Source organism: Neolamprologus brichardi, unplaced genomic scaffold (assembly GCF_056152115.1).
Source record: "Neolamprologus brichardi isolate AB-2024 unplaced genomic scaffold, ASM5615211v1 NODE_ptg000031l+_length_7269946_cov_1, whole genome shotgun sequence".
Lineage (NCBI taxonomy): Eukaryota > Metazoa > Chordata > Actinopteri > Cichliformes > Cichlidae > Neolamprologus > Neolamprologus brichardi.
In genome coordinates this window covers 2,789,933-2,813,917 of record NW_028270136.1, presented here as the reverse complement: position 1 = coordinate 2,813,917, position 23,985 = coordinate 2,789,933, and the positions used below count along the sequence as shown (strand labels likewise).

Below are 23,985 nucleotides of genomic sequence, written 5' to 3'. Positions count from 1 at the left end.
ACTTTAGTCAAGAAAAATATTCAGCCAACAAGATTGTAAGTGAGAGCGGAGCTTTCACAGTGAAACATCTGGAGCCAGGTGATAGTGGTGTGTATCTCTGTGCTGTCAGCTCACACACCGATGCAGATACCTGCCAGGCTATACCAAAACTCAACAAAGACGACTGAATATTGGGAAACTGTCTGATTTTTCCCTCATTTGTTAACGAACTGTCATTCTTGGACTTTGTTGTGAGGTAATGAGGGCGATCAAGGTAATGTTTCACGGAAGTTTGAAATGTGTCACAGTTCTGGGTCAGGTTCGACGCAGCATTTTGAGTTCTTATGTTTTGGTTTATTTTTGAATGATTGTTTTGTTTCTCTGATGCTGTGATGATGATTATTATTAGAGTTCCATGTTTCTGTTCATCCGTGTTTAAGGATTTGTTGTTTCATGTATTGTTTGAGTTGCATGTGTTATATTCTGTCTGCCTCTTTGTTTAGTGGTTTCTTGTTTCCTGTTTTATTGTGAAAGTCTGTGTATCCATCATGTTTCATCCGTGTGTTCTCCCTGCTGCGTCATCACTTACCTCCACCCATCCTTCTTCATGTTCGTGTCCTGGTTCGTGTTTCGTAGTTTAGTTGTTCCCACTTCAGATAGTCTGCAGTCCAGTTTGCCGTTTTTCTATTTTGTACTTTACTTTCAATAAACCACCTTCACACCTTTACAAGTGCCTGCGTTTGGATCCTACTTCATTATCTCCACACGGCTCACTTCACTCGCCGTGACACAATGTCCACCCGATAGTTCGTTTGGATTGAGGTTGGATCAAATTCATGCCATAAATGAACCACTCTAGAGTTGATTTGGAACTGTATCAAGACCACCTCCTCCAAAGAGTCTGGGTGGGATTGATACTCTCTAATACTAATTATAGGATTTGCATCTACTAGCTATGCTGAGGGGTAGCTCTGGCAGCCGCCTGTATTTTTGGTTGATTCCAGCCTTTTTTTCTTGTTCTGACACAAGCGGCATCTGATGTGGTCTTCTGCCACTGTAAATCTACCTACATCAAGGTTCAACATGTTGTGTATTCAGAGATGCTCTTCTGCATATCTTGATTTTATCAAGTGGTTATTTGATATACGACTGCCTTCCCATCAGCTCAGAACCTCTGGCATTAACAGAGGTTAATTGCTACCCCAGGAAAACCCCAGGAAACTGCCACTCAGTGGATATTTTCTCTGTTTCAGTCCATTGCATTGGGTTCCTGCTGTTGTTTTATATATATATATGCATCGAGAGAGAGAGAGAGTTATGCTGTGAAATGCCACATGGTGGAGCCATTCTTACTTTTCAGAACATTTGGCTGTAATCTTTTTAGTGTAATTTTAGTTTAATACCAACACCTGATATAAAAATGTACACAAGAATATGTTAAAGTGTTCTCATCTTAAAAAACAGTAAGGAACAACCAAGAACCAGATGACCATTCACATGTTAGGAGGTGGAGTCATCCTGTGCATTACCTACACCCCTTTCATCCTCTTTCCTCCTCAGACCTCAGAGACACAAGCTGATGTGACAAAACTGAGGAGGAGCTCTCGATTATAGAAGACATTAAAATGATCTACTTTCTCTTTTTCTTTTTTCTAGCAGGTACTGACTCATATTCCTTCTCTCATTTATTCATTGCAAATAATATATAATAAGAAGAAATGTTCTTGTGTTCTCTCCAGATTGCTGTGTGGGTATCCATCAGACTCCCCCTGCTCTCATCAAAAAGCCCAATGACATGGTGCAGCTAGTCTGCACCCACAATCTAACTGAATACAGAGTGATGCTGTGGTACCAACAGCCAGCTGGCCAGACAGATATGAAATGCATTGGATATATCAACTATCGGGATGTCACAGTGGAAGAGACATATAAACAGAATTTCAAGATCAGTGGAGATCTTAGTACAAGTGATATAAAAAATGTTTCACTAATAATCCGGTTGACAGGAGCTCAGGACAGTGCAGTGTACTATTGTGCAGCTCGTTTTGCACGGTGACACAAAATCTTTCTGGTATTTACAAAAACCCCAAAGCACAGACTTCCAGTGCTGATCGATTTGTAGATGGCACCGAGGAGCAGGCACCTGTTTCTGTGGCTCTCATTTGGGTTTATGTCCTATTAAGTCAGGCTGTTCTTTAACTAAGATGTTGTGCAGAAATACAGCAGCAAGGTTGGTGTGTGTTTCCTGCAGCATTCATAGGGTTCCTTGGAAAAACTCCTGACAGCTCTTTCTAATACACCTCACTAACATGGCTACGGCGGGCTAATAGTGTGTGACGATACTATTTAGTTATCACGCATTAACCAAATAATGAGTTGGAATCAGCTGAGACTGAAATTTACATAACTGGGGCAATACTGTGGAAACAAATGTGACAGTGCAAAATCAGTTAGTAATAGTAAAAAGTCATTTATTTGTTCAATGATTTCATTTTAACATACTTTGTAATGTGTTGTACCAAATAAAACTTGGTTGCTTTGATATTCATTCTAGGCCATCTCTAGCAGTTGATGGGGATTGACTCCAAATTGGCGTTTTCTCCAAGCAATTGAATGTTTTAAAAAAATCATTTTGTTCAGCCAATGGAAAAAGTACCATGACACAGCAATAACATGAAAATAAGCTTCTTATCTTATAAGATATTCTATTTTTTTCTGATCACAGATACTTATACATATTTAAATGTGAACAAGAGGGTGAGACGTGTGCTGAAGGCAGATTACATGTTTACATTTTCTTTTTACTAGATATTCATTTTACTCACCAACATTTTTTTTGTTTTAATAATGATGGATTGCATTTATATAGCGGTTTTTTAGGCACCCAAAGCACTTCACAATTCCACTATTCATTCACTCTCACATTCACACACTGGTGCAGGCAAACCACAGTTGTAGCCACAGCTGGGGCAGACTGACAGAAGCGAGGCTGCCATATCGCGCCATCGGCCCCTCTGGCCATCACCAGTAGGCGGTAGGTTGAAGGACACTGCAAATAATGTAACTAATTTGTAATATGCATTTTCACACTATATATAATTATTGTGTTCCTCTTGCTACAATAATACAGGGAAAACCACCAAGCAAGCACACGGCGAAGGGATAACTCCCTTTTAAGAGAAACCTCTGCAGAGATGCACAGTCATTGTCCATTCATCCATCCATTCGCTTCCGCTTATCCTTTTCAGGGTCACGGGGGGCACTGGAGCCTATCCCAGCTGTCATAGGGCGAGAGGCGGGGTACACCCTGGACAGGTCGCCAGTCTGTCGCAGGGCCAACACACAGGGACAGACAACCATTCGCACTCACATTCACTCACACATTCACACCTAGTGGCAATTTGGATTATCCTATTATCCCCACAAGCTGCATGTCTTTGGAGGGTGGGAGGAAGCCGGAGTACCCGGAGGGAACCCACGCAAACACGGGGAGAACATGCAAACTCCTCACAGAAAGACCCCGGCCTGATGTTGGAATTGAACTCAGGACCTTCTTGCTGTGCGGCAACAGTGCTAACCACCGTGCCACCGTGCTGCCCGGTGGCAATAGTCATTGTTTTTAACAATTTTGATTCAAAATACGTTCTTCGTATATTATAACGGGGTGGGTATAGAAGCAGGTCATCTACCAATTGGTTGTGGTGGTTGGTGGTTCGATTCCTGGCTCTATGCAGACAACAGTGCCCATCCACATCAGAAGTTTAAAGGTTTAAACTTTGTTTTTTTGTTTGATTTTCTGTCAGACAAAATTAATTATTTCCTCTTAATTTATTAAGTGCAGTAAATCTCTCTAGTCTTCACCAAAATTCCAATATTCACTTGTTTTGGAGCACCTCAATATAAAATCTTTTCACAGTACGCTGGCCCCTAAAAATGAGACTTGACTTTTAACTTCTTCTAGATTCTAAATGAGACGGCTACACTTTAGCTGGTGCTGACGTGAGACTTCATCATCGTGGTGAGATGCTGTTTGTCTCCTCCCTTTCCTGCACCACACTCAGAGTTATTGTCAGTCAGCAGGTGTGGTTTTCAACATGAACACTTTTTTAATATCAGTTATTATTGCACTGTTGGGGATCAAAGGTAATTATTTACTTAATTTCTTTCTGTCTGCTCAATGCTGCAAGTTTCATGACAGGATTTGACTTAACGTTAGTATTTTTCTGCAGGGGCATCACCAAATCAAAATGAAAATGTTCATCAGACTCCGACTGATCTCCTGAAGAACATAACTGATGGAGACAAGCTGACCTGTAAACACAAAGTCAAGAGCTACGACACTATTGTGTGGTATCATCGCCCAGCAGGAGACACCTCTCTGAAGCTAGTTGGTTTTACAAGTTATAAAGAAATTCAGACTGTGGAGAAACCCTATGAGGGCTTATTCAGCGTGAGTGGAAATGGAGAGGTTGAAGCATTCCTGCACTTGGGCAAACTCAGGCACCCTGAAAACAGCGGGCATTATTTCTGTGCAGTTTCTAGTCCCACCACAGCAGAAAAGCCTGAAATTCCTCGACAAAAACCTTCATCTGACCCTGAACACCTGCAGCAAACCACGTGCCCACAAACCTTTGCAGACAGTGGGAGGAGCTGCGCTGGAGAAGCTGACAGATGCAGCGAATTCTAGTCCTTTTCAAATGGCAGCTGGGATTCGAGCTGGTTTATCACATTCAACATGAACTGGTCTCATCTCTTCATACACATCATCATCTGCATTAAAGGTATTCATAGAGACTCTCTGTCCTTTAGAATTTTGACTTAGAAGTGGTTTCCATGTTTTCTATTTGTATAAAAACTATAAAACTTTGTAATTTGGGCATTCATAATAGCATTCAATTAATGGTTTTATTAGTGTTCAACAAGTAATTTACCAATGATCAGACTTTCTGTTTAAACCCTGAATCCTCAGTTCTAACAATAGCTCGCTGTCCTTTCCCCAGTGTCTTTGCATTCAGGTAACAAAAATCATTGTGACTGAAATATATCAAAAACAGTTTATGTTATTTATATAGAGAGCTCTTCTATTGTTGTCCAATAGATCGTTTAGAGGTTCGACTTGAGATTATTTCCTGTCGGTCTTATTTCCTACTACTCGACACTCTTTTGTATACTGCCAACACTTTATTCACTGTTAGTCACTTATAGTTTTTGATTCACTTATTCAGTCACTGTCATTTTAAAACTGTGTAAAGTATTTTTTTATCTCACTGTTTATGCCCTGTCCTTATTTTTAACGTCATGCTGCTCTGTTGTATCTTAATTGGCCCTTGGGGATAAATAAAGTCTCTGATTCTGTCATCAATGAGGACCACAGAGGGTTAATCTTTTATTGGACAATTAAGTGCTGCAAAGCATCTGAACTAGTTATTTCCAATTATGTTACCCTTCCATGGTCAGCCTTCAGCAGAGACATGTTCTAGAAAGGCAGCCACATTAGGGTGATTAGTTCTGATTTTCAGTATTTCCCTCTCTCTGAGTCCGTCTACAAGACAGCAAGACACGGGACAATACAGACCAGCTTCTAAAAGATTAGGAATTAAAGTTGCTAATAGCTGTTATTTTAAATAGGGAGTCCAGGGGAATGTACGCACAAGCACAGGTCATTTAAAGAGGTTAAGAGAGAGAGTTAGGGATAGGGTTTATAAACTCTCTGATGTCTAACCGTATTATTAATTATTAATTAGCCAATAAACCCTCTTTTAATTCTTCATATTCTCAGATTGAACTGCATTTTGTGTACTTTTTATTCTAATCCTATAATTAGCAGTTGTCTCAATAGAATCCTTGAAAAGAAATGCCATCAATTTATAACCTGTCAACTTTTCTTTGTTTCTCTACAGCAGTGTCCCTCGATAAAGAAATAAAGGTTCTTCAAACTCCAGAGCAACTCCTGAAGCCGCCGAATGAGGAAGTCAGGCTGACCTGCAAACATAAAAACCAAAACTTTAACACTATTTTGTGGTATCAGCGCTCCAAAGGAGACACTGCTCTGAAGCTGATTGGCTTCATGTATTATCAGTCTCCAACTATTGAACCATCATTTGTAGGTCAGTTCAACGTTAGTGGAAATGGAGAGAGTGCAGTGGATCTTCACATCCTGAGACCGAGACACCCTGAACACAGCGCAGAGTACTTTAGTGCCGCAAGATAGCACAGTAATGAATGCAGCTCCTCTCTCTTACAAAAACTGCTAACAGATGGTAAACCACTGGTATCATGTGATGAGGTTGTAAAGCACTGAGATAAGAAGCTTTTTTCCTTCAGCGATGCTTCAGTTTAGCCTCCATAACAGTGAAGACTGATAAACAATATAATTAAAGCGAAACCCCACAAGCCTTTTACAGCTGAGGGGTAATGATGATGTGGTTCAAGCTTCTGGTAGTCAATAAAAATAACAGTTTTTAAGCATTCAACACTCTTTGTAGTTTTTAATGTTACTTATAGACTAACTGGGCTATATTATAATTTCCATGCTTATTTGGGAAACTGTAAAGGTGAAAATAAAGTCTATTAAAAAATGATTATGTGCGTGCTTATGTATTATATTAACATAACTATGGCAAGTCATGTCATCCTCCAGCAATTTTATTCTGTGTGAATTCAAAGTTTACAGTAAAAGAAGTGAATGATTATTTCTAAATCAGTCCAACCAGCAATTCAGTGTGAGTTTAACAGCTCCTGTGGTCAGCACAGAAAAGGAAGCTAATTCTTTCTGCAGGTCCAGTGTATGTAATGTGTTACTGAAACCCTCCACGTCACAACAGACTAGACACACTCTGGTGGTTGAGCCTTGTGTTTTCACTGATGCGCTTTAGCCTCTGTGGAATGTTTAGTCCAAGTACACGACTCCTGGATCTCGACTCAGGACAGTTATATTTCTCTGTTAACTCAAATGTTTTTAGTTCACACCTACACCACACAATGAAGAAAAGATTAAGCTAATTTGTGCTATTTCTGAGGGTTGTTTGGGTTTCCTTTTAGGATGTTGCAAGCCAGTTCAGATGGGTACCATGGTTATGCATTTAACCCCATCAATTTGGTGCTATATATAAAACATATGTTAAACTAAGGTCTTCCTGGTCATACACCTGCAAACGCAGAATACGGTTTCTTTCTTCAAAAGTGCAGCCTTTACTTGATTTTGTTTTTCCTGTTTTTGTTTGTTTGTTGGAACGGCTGTAAGGAAACCAATGTGAGGATTAGAAGCAATTTCCATAAGTTGGAATCTTTGTCACTGTAGACTAATAAAAACGAGAAACATCAAAACACAGGCAATTTAATCCTGAATTGAAATCTGTGGGAGAAGAAAAGACCATGCAGTATAACTACCTCAGCGAAAAGCTCTGTTAAGTTGACAAGAGATTCTTTAGATGCAATTTTTATGTCCTGTGACCACTGAAAGTTATTTTGTGTGTGTGTCTCATGTTCAAATGCTGTAATATCTCCACTAAATGTCATTTAGTATAACTATGATCCACTTATCAAAATAAACGATTCCAGAGTCTATTAAGGGTTAGATTCAGCCAACAGGTGGAGGTAGAGCACACAGCATAGAGGGTTGATGAATTAGCACCTCCCCATTCCTTTTTTTTTTTTTTTGCCTGTCCCATTTGGTTCTTTAGCCGTCAGAATTGTTGTCTGAAGACCAACAAGGATACCCAATGGATTTACTTTACCAAGTGGATCATCACGGCCTTGCCGTATTGGTCCATTTGATCGATCTTTGTTGTTATTATTTATTTTATTTTATTTTCAGTTGTTACAGACGGGACAGACATGACTGAGGGATAGGAAAGGGAGAAAGAAAGATGAAGGAAAAGAAAAACAGAAGGGGAGAGGGACAGTGAGAAAGGGAAAAAAAATCTCCTGGATCACCTGTTGAGAGAGAAAGAATAGAAAACAAGCAAAACAACAGAGCAACATACTATACACAACACCATCGCATTAATCTAGCTAAGTGTAAACAGCAGTAAATACTAAATATTGAATGTTGTTGTGCAGCAAGCAGGACAGACAGCGCACAATGTGCTTTGAAGTAGCAGCCAAGAAAGGTGTGATTTAAGTCTACGAACAGTGAACACCCGTGTGCACACTTGTGTGGGTCGGCGCGCTTGTATTCAAATGGTTTCCCCATGTAATGGTCTGTTAGAGGATGTAGAGAGCCATGGCTCCTCCCCCAGGGCATGAAGCAGGCATGGAGGAGATCCAGGCCCCAGACATCCAGAGGCCCCAGAGTGCGAGAGCCCAAGGAGGACCACTGGAGGTGCATCGTGCCACCCTCCTGGGAAGAGCTGAGGAGAGCCCCAGATGAGGGGTCACCCAGTAGCCATGGAGCAGAAGCCAGAGGGGGCTGCAGTGGTGTGCCCGCCGGCTCTGCCGGCAGCCAGCTGTGCCAGAGTGAACCGAGCCGCAGGCACAGAGGCCGGAGGGCCCCCTTTGCCCGGGAAGAGGCCTGACCGAGCAACAGGCGCCAGGCCCCGCCAAGTAGTCACCGGGAGTGAGCTGGTACATACCTGAGCGCCCAGGCCCGGACACCAAGAACCACCAACGCACCGACCCCTGAGGGCATCAGTTACTGACAGGGAGTGTGGTGAGGGGAGATGGGCCTTTGGAGGGCCTGGGAGTTCCCAGAGAGGTGGAGTCTAAGACCCGACCTGACATATAAACACAGACAAACAGGCACACACAGACACAGACATGCATTCCCACCCTCATGCACACATATACAAATACTCAGAGCTCACCCAACGTAGGGATAGACATACATGGACATGTACACACAATCACACTCCCCAAACAAACTCTATACCCCGGGTCCAGGTACCCTCACCCCTGGAGTGCAAAATGACACCTAGACCCAGGAGAAGTTACCCTTTCCCCCGGGGTGGAGGCAAGCAGACCGCCCCAGGCTCCGCAGCACCAGTGAGTCCCCGCATCCCAGATCCCAATCGGATGGCCAACACCTCCTTCCAGCCCCCCCGCCCCGATGGCCAGCAGAGAACAGGGGTGTGTGAAGACCCCAAACCTCCCTCCTCTCGCTCATGTGTAGTGTTGCTGCGTGTTGTTCTAAGGTGCATTTAAAACACAGGAGAGCATGGTGCTTCAGCCAGAGAGCAGCAGGTGATAGCAGGGCCCCTCCCAAGAACCATCAATGTCTACATGGATTTAAAATTGAGAGGTGGGCACCAGCACCAGAGGTGGGGTGAATACACAGACCGTCCACTGGACGCCATTAACGTGCCCACCCTCAAGGCCCTATATGTATATGTTATGAGAGTGTGAGTAATGTGGATGTCTAAGTTGTGGAATAAAATTGAGGCACAGGTGGCCAGAAGGGGACAGAGGGGGGGGATGCCTCCCCTGCGCCCTGGTGACACACCCACACCCGAAGACCCTACTTGTGTGGGTGGGTGTGTTGGAGCAGGAAGAGGGAGGCAGCCGGGGATGGGGAGCACCTCCCCATTCCAGAAATACATGAGCTCAGTCACTCAGAGCAAACATTACTTTTTCACAATGTCTCCTTTCCTCCACACGTTTGGCTTTCTCTTCCTCTGCTTTCCAAGTTTCACATTCCCTCATACATAAACCTATAACTGTCCTCTTTGTTTGTACTGCAGTAATAATTTTATCCAAACATCCACAGCTCTGGTCAGCAGCATCATATTTCATCAAAGTCTTCCTCAGATTGTGAACGTGACCTCTAACGTGAGCCACGATGACGGGACCCGCTTTGTGATGCTCTGGTACCAGCAAAGAACAAGCAGTCAGTCTATGACCCTCATTGGGTTTGGATATGGCACAGGAGACCCGACCTACGAGGGTTAATATAAAGAAGAATTTAAGCTTGAAAGAGAAGACAACGTAAAAGGAGCTCTGGTTATTCCCACAGCAAACCTGTTACTCTGCCAGCACACAGCGGTGTGGTTTAATACTGCTCCCTCACAAAAAGTCCCTCAGTGTCGTCTTCTTTTCTTCAGCTCTTACGTCAGAGGAAGCGTGTCTTCACAGAGCAGAGAAGTTAGGCAGTCGGTCTCATACTCGAAGATGTGTTCAGCTGGAATCACACTTTTTTTTCTGCTCTTATTTCCATGTAATCTTTCTTCAACAATAACAACCTTCAGAATTTTTCTACTTGTTTTTGTCAACTAGTATTAACCACATTTTAAATCTCTTTCCTGCAGATCAAGCCAACTGTGTGACATTCCAGCAACCTCCGTCCAGGATAGTCAACGTAGGCGAAAGAGTAGAAATCCAATGCAGCCACGATGATGACAGTTTATACGTGATGCTCTGGTACCAGCAAAGGGATTATGGAGCGATGAGCTTAATTGGATATAGCTATGACACAAACAAACCCGACTATGAGCCGGCGTTTCAGAATCACACCGAGATTTTGAGAGAGACCAGAGTGAAAGGAGCTCTGAGCCTCCCCAGTGTCAAACTGTCACACTCAGCTGTGTATTTCTGCGCTGCCAGTACACAGTGATGTGGTTCAGTGACACAGACTTACTAAAACCATCTGTGCAGCCATGCTCTGCGAGACAGCATATTTCTGCAACAGCTTTGTAGAGATCGACATCTCTCATCACTCAAGTTTTTGGAGCTGCCATGTTGACCTGTCCAAAGCACATGAGGAGAGCAGGAGGTCAGACACAAACCAGCACAGAGAATCTGCTCTGGTGGTGGTACTCACCTTCTCCACAAGGGCTGCGTCTGGATACCTGTGCCTCCCTGGATCTCCCATCCTTTATCTGCTCACCTGCTCATCCTGGCTGATTGCCCTGATCTCATTTAAGGCTTCGCTGGATCATTGTACTCTTCTCAGTCAGTGTAGCCCAGCTCTCTGTTGTATTCTACTTGTGCTTATGGTTCTCTGGCTAATCATTGTTTCTCCGTCTCCCCTGTACAGACCTCCCTGGACCCCAGCCTGCCTTTCCTGGAACCCTTTTGGATGAATGAGAGTGTGACTGAGGCACAGCGTGGATCTTTTGGACCGAGTGTGTTTCTTTCACGAGCGGAGTGAGTGTGAGCATGTCTGTTCTCCAGGCCTGGACCTGCCAGCGGAATCGCTGGACCCCTCTTCCCCCTCTCACTGTACATATGTAAATATTCCACTAGCACTGCAGTCCTACCTAGTAATTAGGGGTGCAACAATACTCGTATGGATATTGAACCGTTCGATACAGTGCTTTCGGTACGCATGTGTATCGAACAATACAAAATTTATTTGATCAACTTTTCTTCTGACGGTGCTGTTTGTGTTGAGCGCTCAGTGGATCTGCGCTCGACAGTGCAGCCTAGGCAGAGTAGTCGAACGCAGATTCACTGCAGGGCAAGCTAGCAGACAGAAGTTAAGCTTGTTGCAATATGGCAAATTGAACCTCCCCCACCCTCATTCAGATCTGGCGTTTGGAACTATTTTGGTTTTCATGTGACGTATGACCCTGAAGGTAAGCGCGTCATGGACTAAAGTAAAACAGTATGTTGGATGTGCCAGCAATGCTCAATTACATGGGTGGGAAATAGTGTGTTAGCACAGTTAGCTCGTTAACGTGTTGGCCGTCCAGCCCCACGCACGGGGCGATCTGAGGTAGCTCGTTAACAGAGATTTGCCGTGTTATGGCATTAACGTCATTTCAGATTAACGCTGACAGCACTAGTGGGAACACAACAAATATGACTGCACATTTACTCCGACATCATCCTCGTGCAAAGACAAGTGGAAGCAGACAAAAACAACAAGCACGCATGCTACAAACTTTACCCGAGTCATTTAGACAGCCGTTAGCACATGATTCTCCTTATGGGGACCTGATATGTTTAATATGCTGCTGAGAATATAGCCCAGAAGAAGCGTATAGTATAGCTTTTATTTTGGAAAGAGACATTTCTCTGTAATAAACTCTCTTTTCCAAAGATGAGTGATTTCTCCATCAGATATATATATATTTTTTATTATTTTGTTGTTTCAGCAACATTAAATTTAAAAACTGTACTTTTGACTTAAAATATATATTTATAATTTTAATAAATGACAAATTAAAAAGGCATGAACATTTTTTTTGTATCAAAAAAATATTGAACCGTGACACCAAAGTATTGAACCGAACCGTGAATTTTGTGTATCATTGCACCCCTACTAGTAATCGTGACAGAATCAGGTTAAGTTAAAGAAATAAAAGACCCCACTTTCCAATGAATTGCAATAATAGAATTGAGATAAATGCAGGTAAAGTAAAGGCAATAATTCAGTTCAATTTCATTTATACAGTTCCAAATCACAACAACAGTCATCTCAGGGCACTTTATATTGTAAAATAGACCCTACAATAACAGTCCCAGAAATAATAATAAAGTAAAGGCAACAAAGGAAAAGACATCTCCTACTGTTTGTTTTTTTTTTCATATTTGAAGAAATAAAATATCATAAATCACTTGGGGGGAAAAAAGGACATTTGGACAAAAATGTAGTTGTGGCAGAGGTGTCGTCTCTGGCTCAGGGGAGCAGTAGGGCAGTGAGCTCAAGGGGGGAGTGCCAAGGAGGCTGGAGGGACAGGTGTCTGGGATTCCACTAGTTTCTCCCTCTAGAGTGAAGCCTGAGACCTGGGGAAGGAGGTGTGAGTGCTGGAGACCATCTGAAAAGCTGAAGTGGGTGCCAAACCTGTCAAGAAAGCATTTTGTGTGATTTGCAATAAACACTACTCAAAGTAATACAGTGTGTCGGGTCAAACACTACAGTAGCAGACGATCTTGAAGAATGTGCTCCAATGAAGCCTAGCCATCAAAAACAAACTTTGCTTGATGTCCACATAACATTGAAAATGGCTGAAAAGTGAAATTTGGTTGAAAAAGAAAAGGACATTCTTCAGTCCACTAACTCCGTATCTAAGTAGGGCTATAGGGCAGCGACTGAGGGGGCACTGAAGTGTTTGAGTAGACAGAGGACCAGCCCATCACAGGTTTACCACAGAGTGCACTTATATCAGCACCTGCAGAGGACCACCACATTCATCTCCAAATTGTTCTTGCTGTGAGATGACAGTCATGGCACAACAACAATGTACTTTGGACAATTAAACCAAAAAACCCTTTATAATGTTTTTCTTCAGTGAAAAAAAGCAAAGCAATGGTGTTACTCTGCCTCACAAAGATTATATATGTATATATATATATATATATATATATATATATATATATATATAATACTGCTCAAAAGGAATAAATGAATAAACGCGTTCTTCAAACTTCAAAAACCACCTTTTGCAGCAGTTACAGTCTGGCAGCTCCTACACATTACAGCTGCTGTTTTAAGGTAATCTGATGACATTTAACCACACACTTCCTGGAACATCTCCTACAAGATTGCCTTCCTGGAGCGTCCTCCCTACCATCAGTATGTCAAACAGTTCCCACAGCAGCTCAGCAGCGTTCGTATCCACAGACTGTTCTGGAAAATCCATTACTGTCATTATTCTGGCTTAGTGCTTATTATCTTGCAATATAAAGCACCTTGAGGTGGAATTAATTTGAACTAAAGGTTTTCTGCTAATTAATTAGCCTTTTATAATGACTTGAATTAGCAGTCAGCAGCCTCCCCACAGAGGCCACGCCACCGTGGGCAGGGCTGCAGCTGTTCTCAGTGTCTGTGGGTGGAGCGCTCGTGGAAAACTCAGGAAACATTCGCGCATGTGAACATTCCTTTTGATGAACCCTAATGAACATGAAGCTCTTCTCTCTTCTCCTGTTTTCCAGTAAGAAAATAGTTTTTGTTTGTTTGTTTGTTTTACTTGACTTGATCTCTACACCAAACCCTTCAATTAACCTTTTTGTTTTCTTCGTTGTCCAGGATTCTGTTGCAGTGTGAAAATATATCAGCCACCTTTTACTTTGAGCCGTGAAGGAGAGAACTCGGCGACGCTGCAATGTGAACAGGACAATGATGAATATTTATACATGTTTTGGTACAAACACGCAGACTTTAGGCAAATGCAGCTGTTAACGTATTCTACTAATAAAGGTATTCAAACCACTGAAGCTCCATTTAATGAGACAAAGTACTTCATGTCACGTCCTGCGGTGCGTAATTCTAGTCTGCACATAAAGCGAGTGGAGCCTGGAGATTCAGCGGTGTATTACTGCGCCTCAAGACTGCCACAGTAGCACAGACTCACTCTGTGGCTCATCAACAACCCCAACATCACAGCAGGTCAACGACTGACAAGCAGCTCACTCAGTCTCCCCGCAGATGTTTGTTTTTGTCAAAACTCTTTGTGTTCAATTAGTAAAGCTTTGGCTTGACTTTAAGAATTTGTCTTTAAATTATATATTCAATTTGGTTATATTTGTATATTATTTGTTTAAAAGTGTAATTTAGAAATGTAATGATAGTATTTTTCTTAATTTTCGTAATTTTTAAAGAAAAGAATAGAAAATAAGGCTCTTGAATTTGTTACAATTTCAAGGTAACATGATTCAGATTTCCAGTTTATCTATAATTTTTCTGTCCTGATTAAGATACATCGATTATTTCAGCATCCTGTTTGTTATGAGTCTGAAATTTTGTTTATTTATTTATGTAATCTGTAGAAAATTGTAATCCAACTTTTTTTACTTTACTTTTCGTTTTTAATCATTTTACTATTTTTTCTCTAAATGTACTGTTGTGTTTGTTCATATATTTTGTTACACATTGAAATGAATCAAGCATTATACATTACATGAGGCCATTTTTGTGCATATTATGTTTGCATTAAAATGCCTCAAAATCCTGGTATATTTACAGCACTAAATATAAATATGAACCAGAAACAGTCACAGACAAAAATCCTACCTGCAGGTAGTCACATGACAAAACACATTCAGTGATATCAAAAGTCATAAAAGGCGCTGCACAAACACGAAACTGATTGAAAGTAAAAATCAAACACAAAAGTTAAAAAAAAAAAAAACATAACAGCAGCACAAAGACAAAGTAACAGGAGTAATTAGTTACTGATTACTTCTCCAAGAGAGTATGTTACTTTTCTGATTACTTGTTTTCAAAAGTAATTACTTACCTTATTACTTAGTTACTTTTTAAAAACATGATATGCAACCTGAATATGTAATAAAACAACAGACCTTTCAGCCCAAATCTAGTTTTTTCTGCATAATCCATTATATAAAATTGAATCAAATGAAAACATATCTTTTTTAAAATTGTTTTATGAGTTTTAATCTTTTAATTTTATGCACATTGCATTAAACAAAAATGAAATTATATGCAGCTGTCTTTGACTTGCAGAAATTATTTAACATTTAAACCTATTTTCTGCATATTTCAGCATATAAAATAAAGTAGAAGAAAGAAAGAAGTTTTCTTCCCACACAGATTAACAGCGGACGCTAATGTTTTTGCCACTTTTACAGAATCAAACTCAAAGTAATGTCAGTACTTCCAAGCTTTAAACGCTGCATGGTCGTACTCTCTCCCGCACTCCATGTTGTTCATTGTTAATCTGCACACGTCTGTTGCTGCCTCATTGTCATGAGACACCCTCAAAAACAAAATCACAGTTTAGTAACGCAGTAACACTGCGAGTTTACGGGAAAGTAACAATAATCTAATTGCTTTTTTGCAATAGTAATCCCTTTCTTTACTCGTTACTTGAAAAAAAGTAATCGGATTACAGTAGCTGACCATCTCTTCTGGTGACTGAGACATGTTACATTTGCTCTAGTCTGCCTAAAAACAATTCCACAGTGTGGAAAAAGTCCCTGCAGCAGTGTTTGCATGCCAATTGAAGTTGAAATGAAATAAAAGTTGACAGCATCCCCTCACTGCCACTCAGGAATCTCTCAGCTCCTCAGTTGAAATATCACGGAAACCCTGGTAGATGATGTCCTTATGTATAAATTATACCTGTTACACCTCACAATAAATCTCCAATTTTGAAATGATCTTCCTGCTTGTGTATACTATGATAAAATAAGTACTTTATACTATACATGCAATTGTGTACATTACGACAATTATGGGTTAAAGTGGAAATTAGCAAGGGGGAATCCTCAGTCACAATTCATTCTTCTGTGGTAGATTTCTCTTTGCATAGAGGCAGAGATCAGCTGGCTTTCTCTGCTGATACCAAACTACGTCTTGGATTTAGACATCCTGAGCCATCATGCCTAACCGTTCACCTCTTGATACTATCCGGTCTTTAAGTGATGACGTGACGAATCCTACTTCCGGGCCTAAAGTAGTCTGCGTTTAATATGGCTTTTGTGTTGTTAACATGTTTAATGTTTTGTATTTTCTTCTATTTAATCTCAAAAAGCTCCTAAAACAGTCAGTGATCACTGTTGACCTCCCTCTGCTTTTATTACCGCTAATCATTCATTTAAGCTCAGTTTTTAAAACCTTAGGATGTAGCTACAGCCCAGCCCATGCAGCAGTATATGAATGACTAACCTCGTATTGTGGATGGATTATCTCAGTTGTTCTCCTGGCTGAAGTTTGGTCCTTTTACAGCATCCTGCCATGCGATTACATTTGTTCCTGACCACCGAGAACACTCACGTTAACTTTTATCGAGTGGAAAAAAAGTTAGCTTGTTTATATTATGCTAACATAGCTGTGTCCCTAGCGGTCACGTAGCACATCATTATATACCAGCTAGTCAAACTTCAGTAACCCTACAAATGTCACTGCTGTTTAGTTTTCTGTCTTCATTTATGTTGGAAGTGATAACAGAGCTGTACGTTTTAATTTGTTTCCAAAACCCCGCAGTCAGGACATGCTATATTGTATTTAGATAGAAGCTAGCGAGCTAACTTCCTGCTAACTTCTAACTCCGTTAAATGTCATAAATTCCATTTTCATGGATGCCTGGATGTTAAACTCAATTGTTACACCTGGTAGAGCAGAACGCTGATCATTTTATTAAAGATGAAAGACTTTAGACAGTTTTTCAACTCTCAGTAATGCCATAGTGATCGTTTGATATATGGACCTGCAGCGGAGTTTAGTCCCAGACACGGCTAGTGACGTCAGACTTAACGACCGGATAAAACTAGTGCAAAGGTCTTATTTAGTGAATGAATCAAATCAGCATTTAAACTGATGTTAGGTGGGGCTAAGGTAGCCTTAGCCTGCTCTGCTGCAGTCCAACATAGTAATTGACTGCAAACCTCAGCACAATACAGACAGACATTTCACAATATGAATAAACTAATTCGTGATTAAAAACGCTGAAATGGGACATTAGCTAATATTTTCATTTACATTTGCAGTTTATCAAAAATTACTAAAGTGTGAAAATAATCTCTGATCCTTATCCCTATTTTTCTCGTCTCTCTTTGAGCATGATTTGTATTCTAGTTGCCACACGCTGCCTTCCAAATCGAAGGTCACAAGCTATCAGTTTTTCAGCTTTAGTTTGCTCCGTGGTTTTTAGATTTCTGACATGGTGGGTAATCCAAAGTACAAGCAGCTTGGACCATGTTCTGTGGTTTTACCCACATAGAGCTTTTTCTAGAAAAATTTAGCTGAGGCAAAACTTGATCAGCAGCAGAGGAGCAGTCGCTGATCCATGAAGTCATAAAAATGTATCTGTTTCAGTTCGCTGACGTGTCTGCAGTACCACAAAGCTGATCAGTTAGATAAGTACACAGGTGCTATAACAGAGGCAGCAGTGTCCCGTACAATGTAGCTTCTCAGCATCCACATATCTTGCATTTTGCTATTCTGTGTTTCTTTTTCTCTTATTCTTTAAGTGTTTGCTGTCTGAGCACACCATTGTTTTGTTTAAGAACAAGTTGATCACAGCCTGACCTCTGCTGGCTGAAGTTGGTGTTACATATGTCTGAAAAATCATGCTGATGATGACCCTTCAATGAGCCGGGCCAATCTCAGATTATATTTATGTATAAAGTTATACCAGACTGATTTAACTTTGTGCTTAAGCATGAACCGAGGTCCAACTGCATCATTGTTAAAATTCTTTAACCCTTTAAAGCCGGTCAGAGCAGCACGCTCCGTTTTGCGTAACTATTTTTAAATCCCGGTAGAACTGCAACCACGTAAGCTAGCGCAATAATTTTTTTTGCATATGAAACCAGAGGAGTTGTACTTACATCTTATGCCATCAGCTTGTCCTCGGTCACAGTTTCCTTCCACATATAGCTTTGCAAAAACTGCATAAAAAGCACTTGCAGGAACAAAAACATAATATTCCAGAAACACACTTTGCCGATCCGATCAGCTGTTCGTAACACTTCCCACACTGAAACAGACGTCCAGTGTTGCCAACTCCTCAGTAAGGAAAATCGCTATTGGTTGTCCAAAAAGTCGCTAGAAGTCGCTAAATGACGTCATCACATAATTTGCATAATTGGTCATGCTAATGTAATTGTAACCTACGCTGCTGGAGAGAGAAATAACATCGTGGAAGAGACATAAAGGGAGCAAAAAACGTCCTAAATGCATTTAGAATTTATTTAGAACTACAAATTAAATTTCTTTTAGCAATTATTGTTTTTTGTAATGTCACCATTCCAACCCTGCTCCTTTACCCGGGCTTGGACCAGCAAAAGTGACCCAAAATAGGCACTCTGGTGTGGAGTTACTTTGTGTGTGTGTTTATGAGTAGTTTTAAACCTGATCCACAAAACAGCATAAGAGTAAAAGAAGAACTGACTGCGTTACAGCACCCGCTGCTTGTTGAGAGTAAAAGCCATATGCGCTTTCACGTCTTTTTTTAGCGACTTTTCTTAGCAAAAAAGTCGCTAGGGGGTCTGAAAACTCGCTAAATATAGCGACAAAGTCGCTAAGTTGGCAACACTGCAGACGTCAACGCGAACTTTCCCATGTCCGCCATTACCTGCCTGAAACCGAAAGTGATGTCATTTTCGTGGAAAATGTAGTTTTTTACTTGTAGACCTTAAAAGCCTATACTGGTGTTTTTATAAGTCATGTTTGACTCTATACTTTTCTGAATAGTTTCTGGGATGCTTAGGACTCAAATTGCACTGCTTAAAATAGTTTATTTTGATGCACATGCTGTTTTCTTTGCAAATTTGCATCATAGGATTGTTTTTTGTTTTTCCTGCAGTATATAAAAATTGCTGTATCTCAAAAATAAAACTATGTAGACACTCAAAATAAATTTCCTGTTGTTGTAAACTGTTTTTTGCAACTTTTTTGTATTTAACGTTTTGAGGGATAAGCCTCTTAAATTTCTCCAAGTAGAAATATATGTAAAAAAAAAAAAAATGATTTTCAATTTTTTTGTAGTTTATTGCACATTTTTGCAATTTATGTAGTTACTATGGACTTAATGCATACATATTATTAAAATATGGGCTATAACAGTTGTATTGATGTATAGCAACTTGAAATGCTCCCAAAAATGGCTCTACAGCATGTAAAAATATAATATAAGCTCTGGCTGTCTTGGTTCTATGGTAGGTCTTAAAGGGTTAAGGAAGGACAAACAAATGTTTTATCAGTTGTCCCATAACTTTATTTCTCATGTCGCGTTTACGTTTATATTTTTTTATTACAAAATCACATAAGACCTTTTTTTCCCCTTTTTTTCCTTTTAGGATTCTGGCACTTTTAGGAATAAAACATTAGTATTAATATGTTTGATATGTTTTTATTTTCCATCTAAAAGTTTAGTTGTGGTTAGAAAACAGTAAAGTGAATAATTTGAGCCTCCACAGCAGTGTGTGTAATTCTGTCAGGATGAACAATCTGAAAAGAAAGCAAACAACATGTTGTCTTGACTGCGATTGACTTTGAAAGGGTTTTCCTTCATATCTGATAAGTTTGATCATATACTCGCTTTCCTTTTTATTCATCTAAAAGCCTTGTAGGGGTGTCAAACCATAGGTTTAATCACTGTAATTTGGGAAACATTATCAAAATGATGATGTGGAACTGCTGAATCCTCCAGTTTTATACTGACTGGGCGGAAATAAAGAGGTGTGACCAGAGAAGACGTCACCGTGCAGCTACTGTATATAGAAACACGGGCTTCGTTTTCTTTGTGCGTCTTTTCTTAGCAGTCACAGAAATAGCAGCATTCATGCTCACCTCAGGCCTCCAGGCAGCCTGCACAGCTGCTCTCATCCACCAACAGAGAAAGATGGAGGCTGAGATATGGAGATGCTGGGTGGGGGGAGGAAAGACAGCAGCAAAGTGAAGTCAGGTTTTTGTCTAGTGCTTTTTCACTGTGGGGACAGGGGGGGCACGGTGATACAAACCAATAGAGCCGCCGTACAAAAACCTCCTGCATTTAAAATGCACAGCGAGGAGCTCTGCAGACAACACCTGACAAGGCAGCCCTGCTCTTACTGCACAGAAATATCATTAGTGAGGGAATTTGTTTGGAATTCAATAAAATTTTAAACACAGTGCAGCTTTTGAGTTTATTTCACTCATCTTTTTTTTAACTAAAACTCAGTTGGTGGTGTTAACATTTCCTTTGCTAAAATTCCAAGTGTTTAGTGGGAATTTAGTCTCATTTCAAGTGCCTGCTCTGGACTGTTTGGTTACTTTTTCACAAAGGATGCGTTCAATGTGACACTGGAGCTGAAGCCTGCTTTGGAAGTGGAACTAGACTAACTGTTCTGGGTAAGTTGGGGCCTCACAATTTCTGTTTATTGAGAAAAAAAACACGTTTGCAATGTTTAGACTATGGCTGAAGCAGTGACCTACAAAAATGTGGTCCTTTTTATTACTGGTTCAGCTCCGTGCTATTTGATATTAAGCTGGTCCACAGTGCTACTTATGAAGCCTATTTTGGTGCAGGCACAAAACTGACCGTCCTCGGTGAGTAAAACGTCCGCTCGTCCCTTTGGAAGCGTTATAAATGTGTCGATGTTGGAAAGTATTTGGATATTAGCCTGTGTGTACAAAAAGAAAGCAAATCCGGCATGTTTAAGGTGATTGGAGTAAAGTTCAGTTTACTGTGCTGGTGGTTTTGTTTTTGAGGCTTTTTTCAATGGAGGCACCAGGTCGACTGTTTTAGTTAAGAAATAAAGTGAAAGAACTAGAATATAAATTAGAATATCATTTAATGGTTGTTTTTCATCTGATGGCAAAATACCCAAAAGCCTGAATGACACCTTCAGGTAATGAGTGATGCAATAATAGCCATAAAACTCACCATATTTATATTTATATATATATATCTATATATATATAAATGTGTCCTGTTGCTGCCGTGGTTTCAAGGGCGATCCTTAGCAGACTCTAACTGTCGACTACTGTCGATCTCTATGAAAAGCTCAATGTCTGAAACTATGACAAAGCTTGATAAATTGCAAAGAGGAGCCCCAAGAGACAAGGAAGAGGTTTTTGTAACAGTCTGAGAGCTCTGTGTTCATTCAGCGAGGCTTATTTCGGAGCTGGAACTAAACTGACCGTCTTAGGTAAGATAATCTGCAGCGAAGACTCAAACTACACGTCTTAATATGATAGAAATAATGTGTGATAAGTGTGCTTCGCTTTTTGGGTGGTTTTATTAATCAGCCATAAACATATTCAAGCTGTTTTTAAAAAGTGAAAGCTATTAAAGCACAAAGTTAGTCTTGTGTCAGTGCTGATTATATAAGTGCTGCAGCTATAAAAGAATTGGCTCATTGCCCAGATTATCTGTGGCTATTCTGATCAGCTCTGTGAGCGACTGCGTATTCCCAGTCCGAGGCTCGCTTTGGGAACTAAACTCACAGTTTCAGGTAAGGTGCAAAAATAGAACATTTTAACAGGCACAAATGTATTTTATCATGCAATAGTCCATAAATTAAAACCTAATTGTAAGTAAGTTGAGTTACTGTAGCATCATTTAAGGTTCCTGACTTTGTCTAAAACCTAAAATCTGTCTAATTCGGTTTTGTTATGAAGAGTAAATTTGGAGAAATTAGAATTTTTCATAAAGAGAAAAAAAAGATCATTTCCAGCTGTTGATAGCACAAACAATTTTTACTACACTGCATATCAGTGTGGCAAACTACAACCCTGCTTACTTTGGTACTGGCACCAAACTGACAGTTTTGGGTAAGAAACCTTATGCATGTTTTGATTTTTTTTGCACTGCCGAGAACCTCTGAGAAGTTCTAATGTAAGTTTAGGGCTGTAAAAAGTTTGAATGTCGTTTTTCATACTTGGGTGTAGACAGAATCACAAAGTTATAAACACGTTGGTGTGGATTTAAAACAATGTGCCATGAAATTTATTTCAAATGTCTTCTATATCTAAGATATTTTCGATATTTGGCATTTTGGAAAAAAGAAAAAAAGAGATGTGGCATCAGAAGCTTACATATTAACACCTTACACCATTATTTATTTCATTTTACTTTCTTTTTACCCAGTAATCACCTGCTGTTTTTCCAAAAGATCCAAAAATCCAAAAGAAAATGACGAAGCAGGTTTTTTTTACAAGTGTTACTTTTTTTATCTTTAGGTATTCAAAATGGGAATAATGAGACTGTTTGCATTCTAATGATTCGATTCTCTTTGTCCCACAGCACCAAATATAACAGTTAAGCCACCAAAGGTGAAAGTGTTTAAACCTTCAACAAAGGAGTGTCAAAATGAAAAACACAAGAAAAACAAGAAGACCTTGCTGTGCGTGGCCTCTGATTTCTATCCGGACCATGTTAATGTGTCCTGGCAGATTGATGGGGTGGACGTCAACGATGGCGTCGCCACCGATCACTCTGCCCACTGGAATGGTTCATGCTACCGCATCACAAGCAGGCTGAGAGTCTTGTTTTCACAGTGGTTCAAACCAGGCAAGAATTTCACCTGCACCGTCAGCTTCTTTGACGGGGAACAGACGGTTCGTTCTGTGGGCTCGGTCGCAGGCATTCGAAGTACGTTCATTTACAATCTTTAAATGTGTCAAAATCATCTGAAATAGTTTGACTTGATTTCACTGAAAGAAATCGTTTTTCTTTTTCTTAGATCCAGGAGCTGCAGCAATAAGAAGTAAATATTATTAATAATATTATTAATAATAATAACTCAGTGTGTCTGCTCTATACTGAGCTGGGAAAATAATACAAATCTTACAATTTTGTGCAGACAAGTATCTGAAGATCACCCACAATGCCAAGCTGTCATATCTGGTTTTGATCATCAAGAGCAGCATCTACGGACTCTTTGTGATCATCCTGGTGTGGAAATTTCAGGTTGGTCCAAAACGATCCAGCTCCTGTTTGTGCCATGAGCAGTGGTCGTTATATGAAACATAATTTACCAGCACCACGTGCTTCTTCCTCCAAAGGAACCTGTCTGAAACTGAATCTAAATGTAATGCAGGATCGATTTGTTAGACCACCATAAAAACACGGCTCAGTTAGCCTGTTTTTCTTGAATATGTCTTTTTTCTTAGCAACTATCACTCAACAATTAAAACCTATTGAAAACATTTTAAAAGCTAATGAGCTACAGACTAATGAATATAAAGGTATCATTTAAAATAACAAGGGAGGGGTTTTGTTGTTGATGTTGTTTAAAGTTTATAGATTTATAGATTCTCGATGACCATATTTCAGTCATCCCCAGCAGTATATTTCATTAAATATCTCAATCAATCACTTTTAAAATTAGTATAATAATATTTTCTCAGTAATCTCAGCACCGGTGGGTGGTAATATATGTAAAAACTCTGACACAGTGCTCATTATTACCACAGAAGCTCTGAAAATGATTTCTTATAGTTATCATTTAGTGTATCATCCACAATTTCTTTGTGCTTGATTGATAATTAAAAATTAGCAGGAAGGTGACGCTTGCCTTCTTTATAGTCAGTTTATTTAGTGAAGACTCACTGAAGACATGAGGCTTTACGTTTAAACCTTTGTTTAAAGAGCGACTCTGTAAACTGAAAACGTGTTTCCTGTCTTCACAGGGGTTTTCAAGAAAACCGGAGAAATGAGAGCTGAGCTGAACGACTGA

General features: G+C 40.2%; 1 protein-coding gene across 1 annotated transcript; it reads left to right on the top strand.

Annotated features, from left to right (window-relative positions):
* The first annotated feature begins 238 nt into the window (after nucleotides 1-238).
* On the top strand, nucleotides 239-23,985 carry LOC102776086 (M1-specific T cell receptor beta chain-like). Its single transcript, XM_087837408.1, has 10 exons — nucleotides 239-253; nucleotides 1,636-1,638; nucleotides 1,742-1,940; nucleotides 4,209-4,619; nucleotides 5,880-6,189; nucleotides 20,802-20,851; nucleotides 22,551-22,898; nucleotides 22,990-23,013; nucleotides 23,110-23,216; nucleotides 23,939-23,985. The coding sequence occupies exons 1-10, from the start codon at nucleotides 239-241 to the stop codon at nucleotides 23,963-23,965; spliced, it is 1,494 nt and encodes a 497-aa protein (XP_087693534.1). The 3' UTR covers nucleotides 23,966-23,985.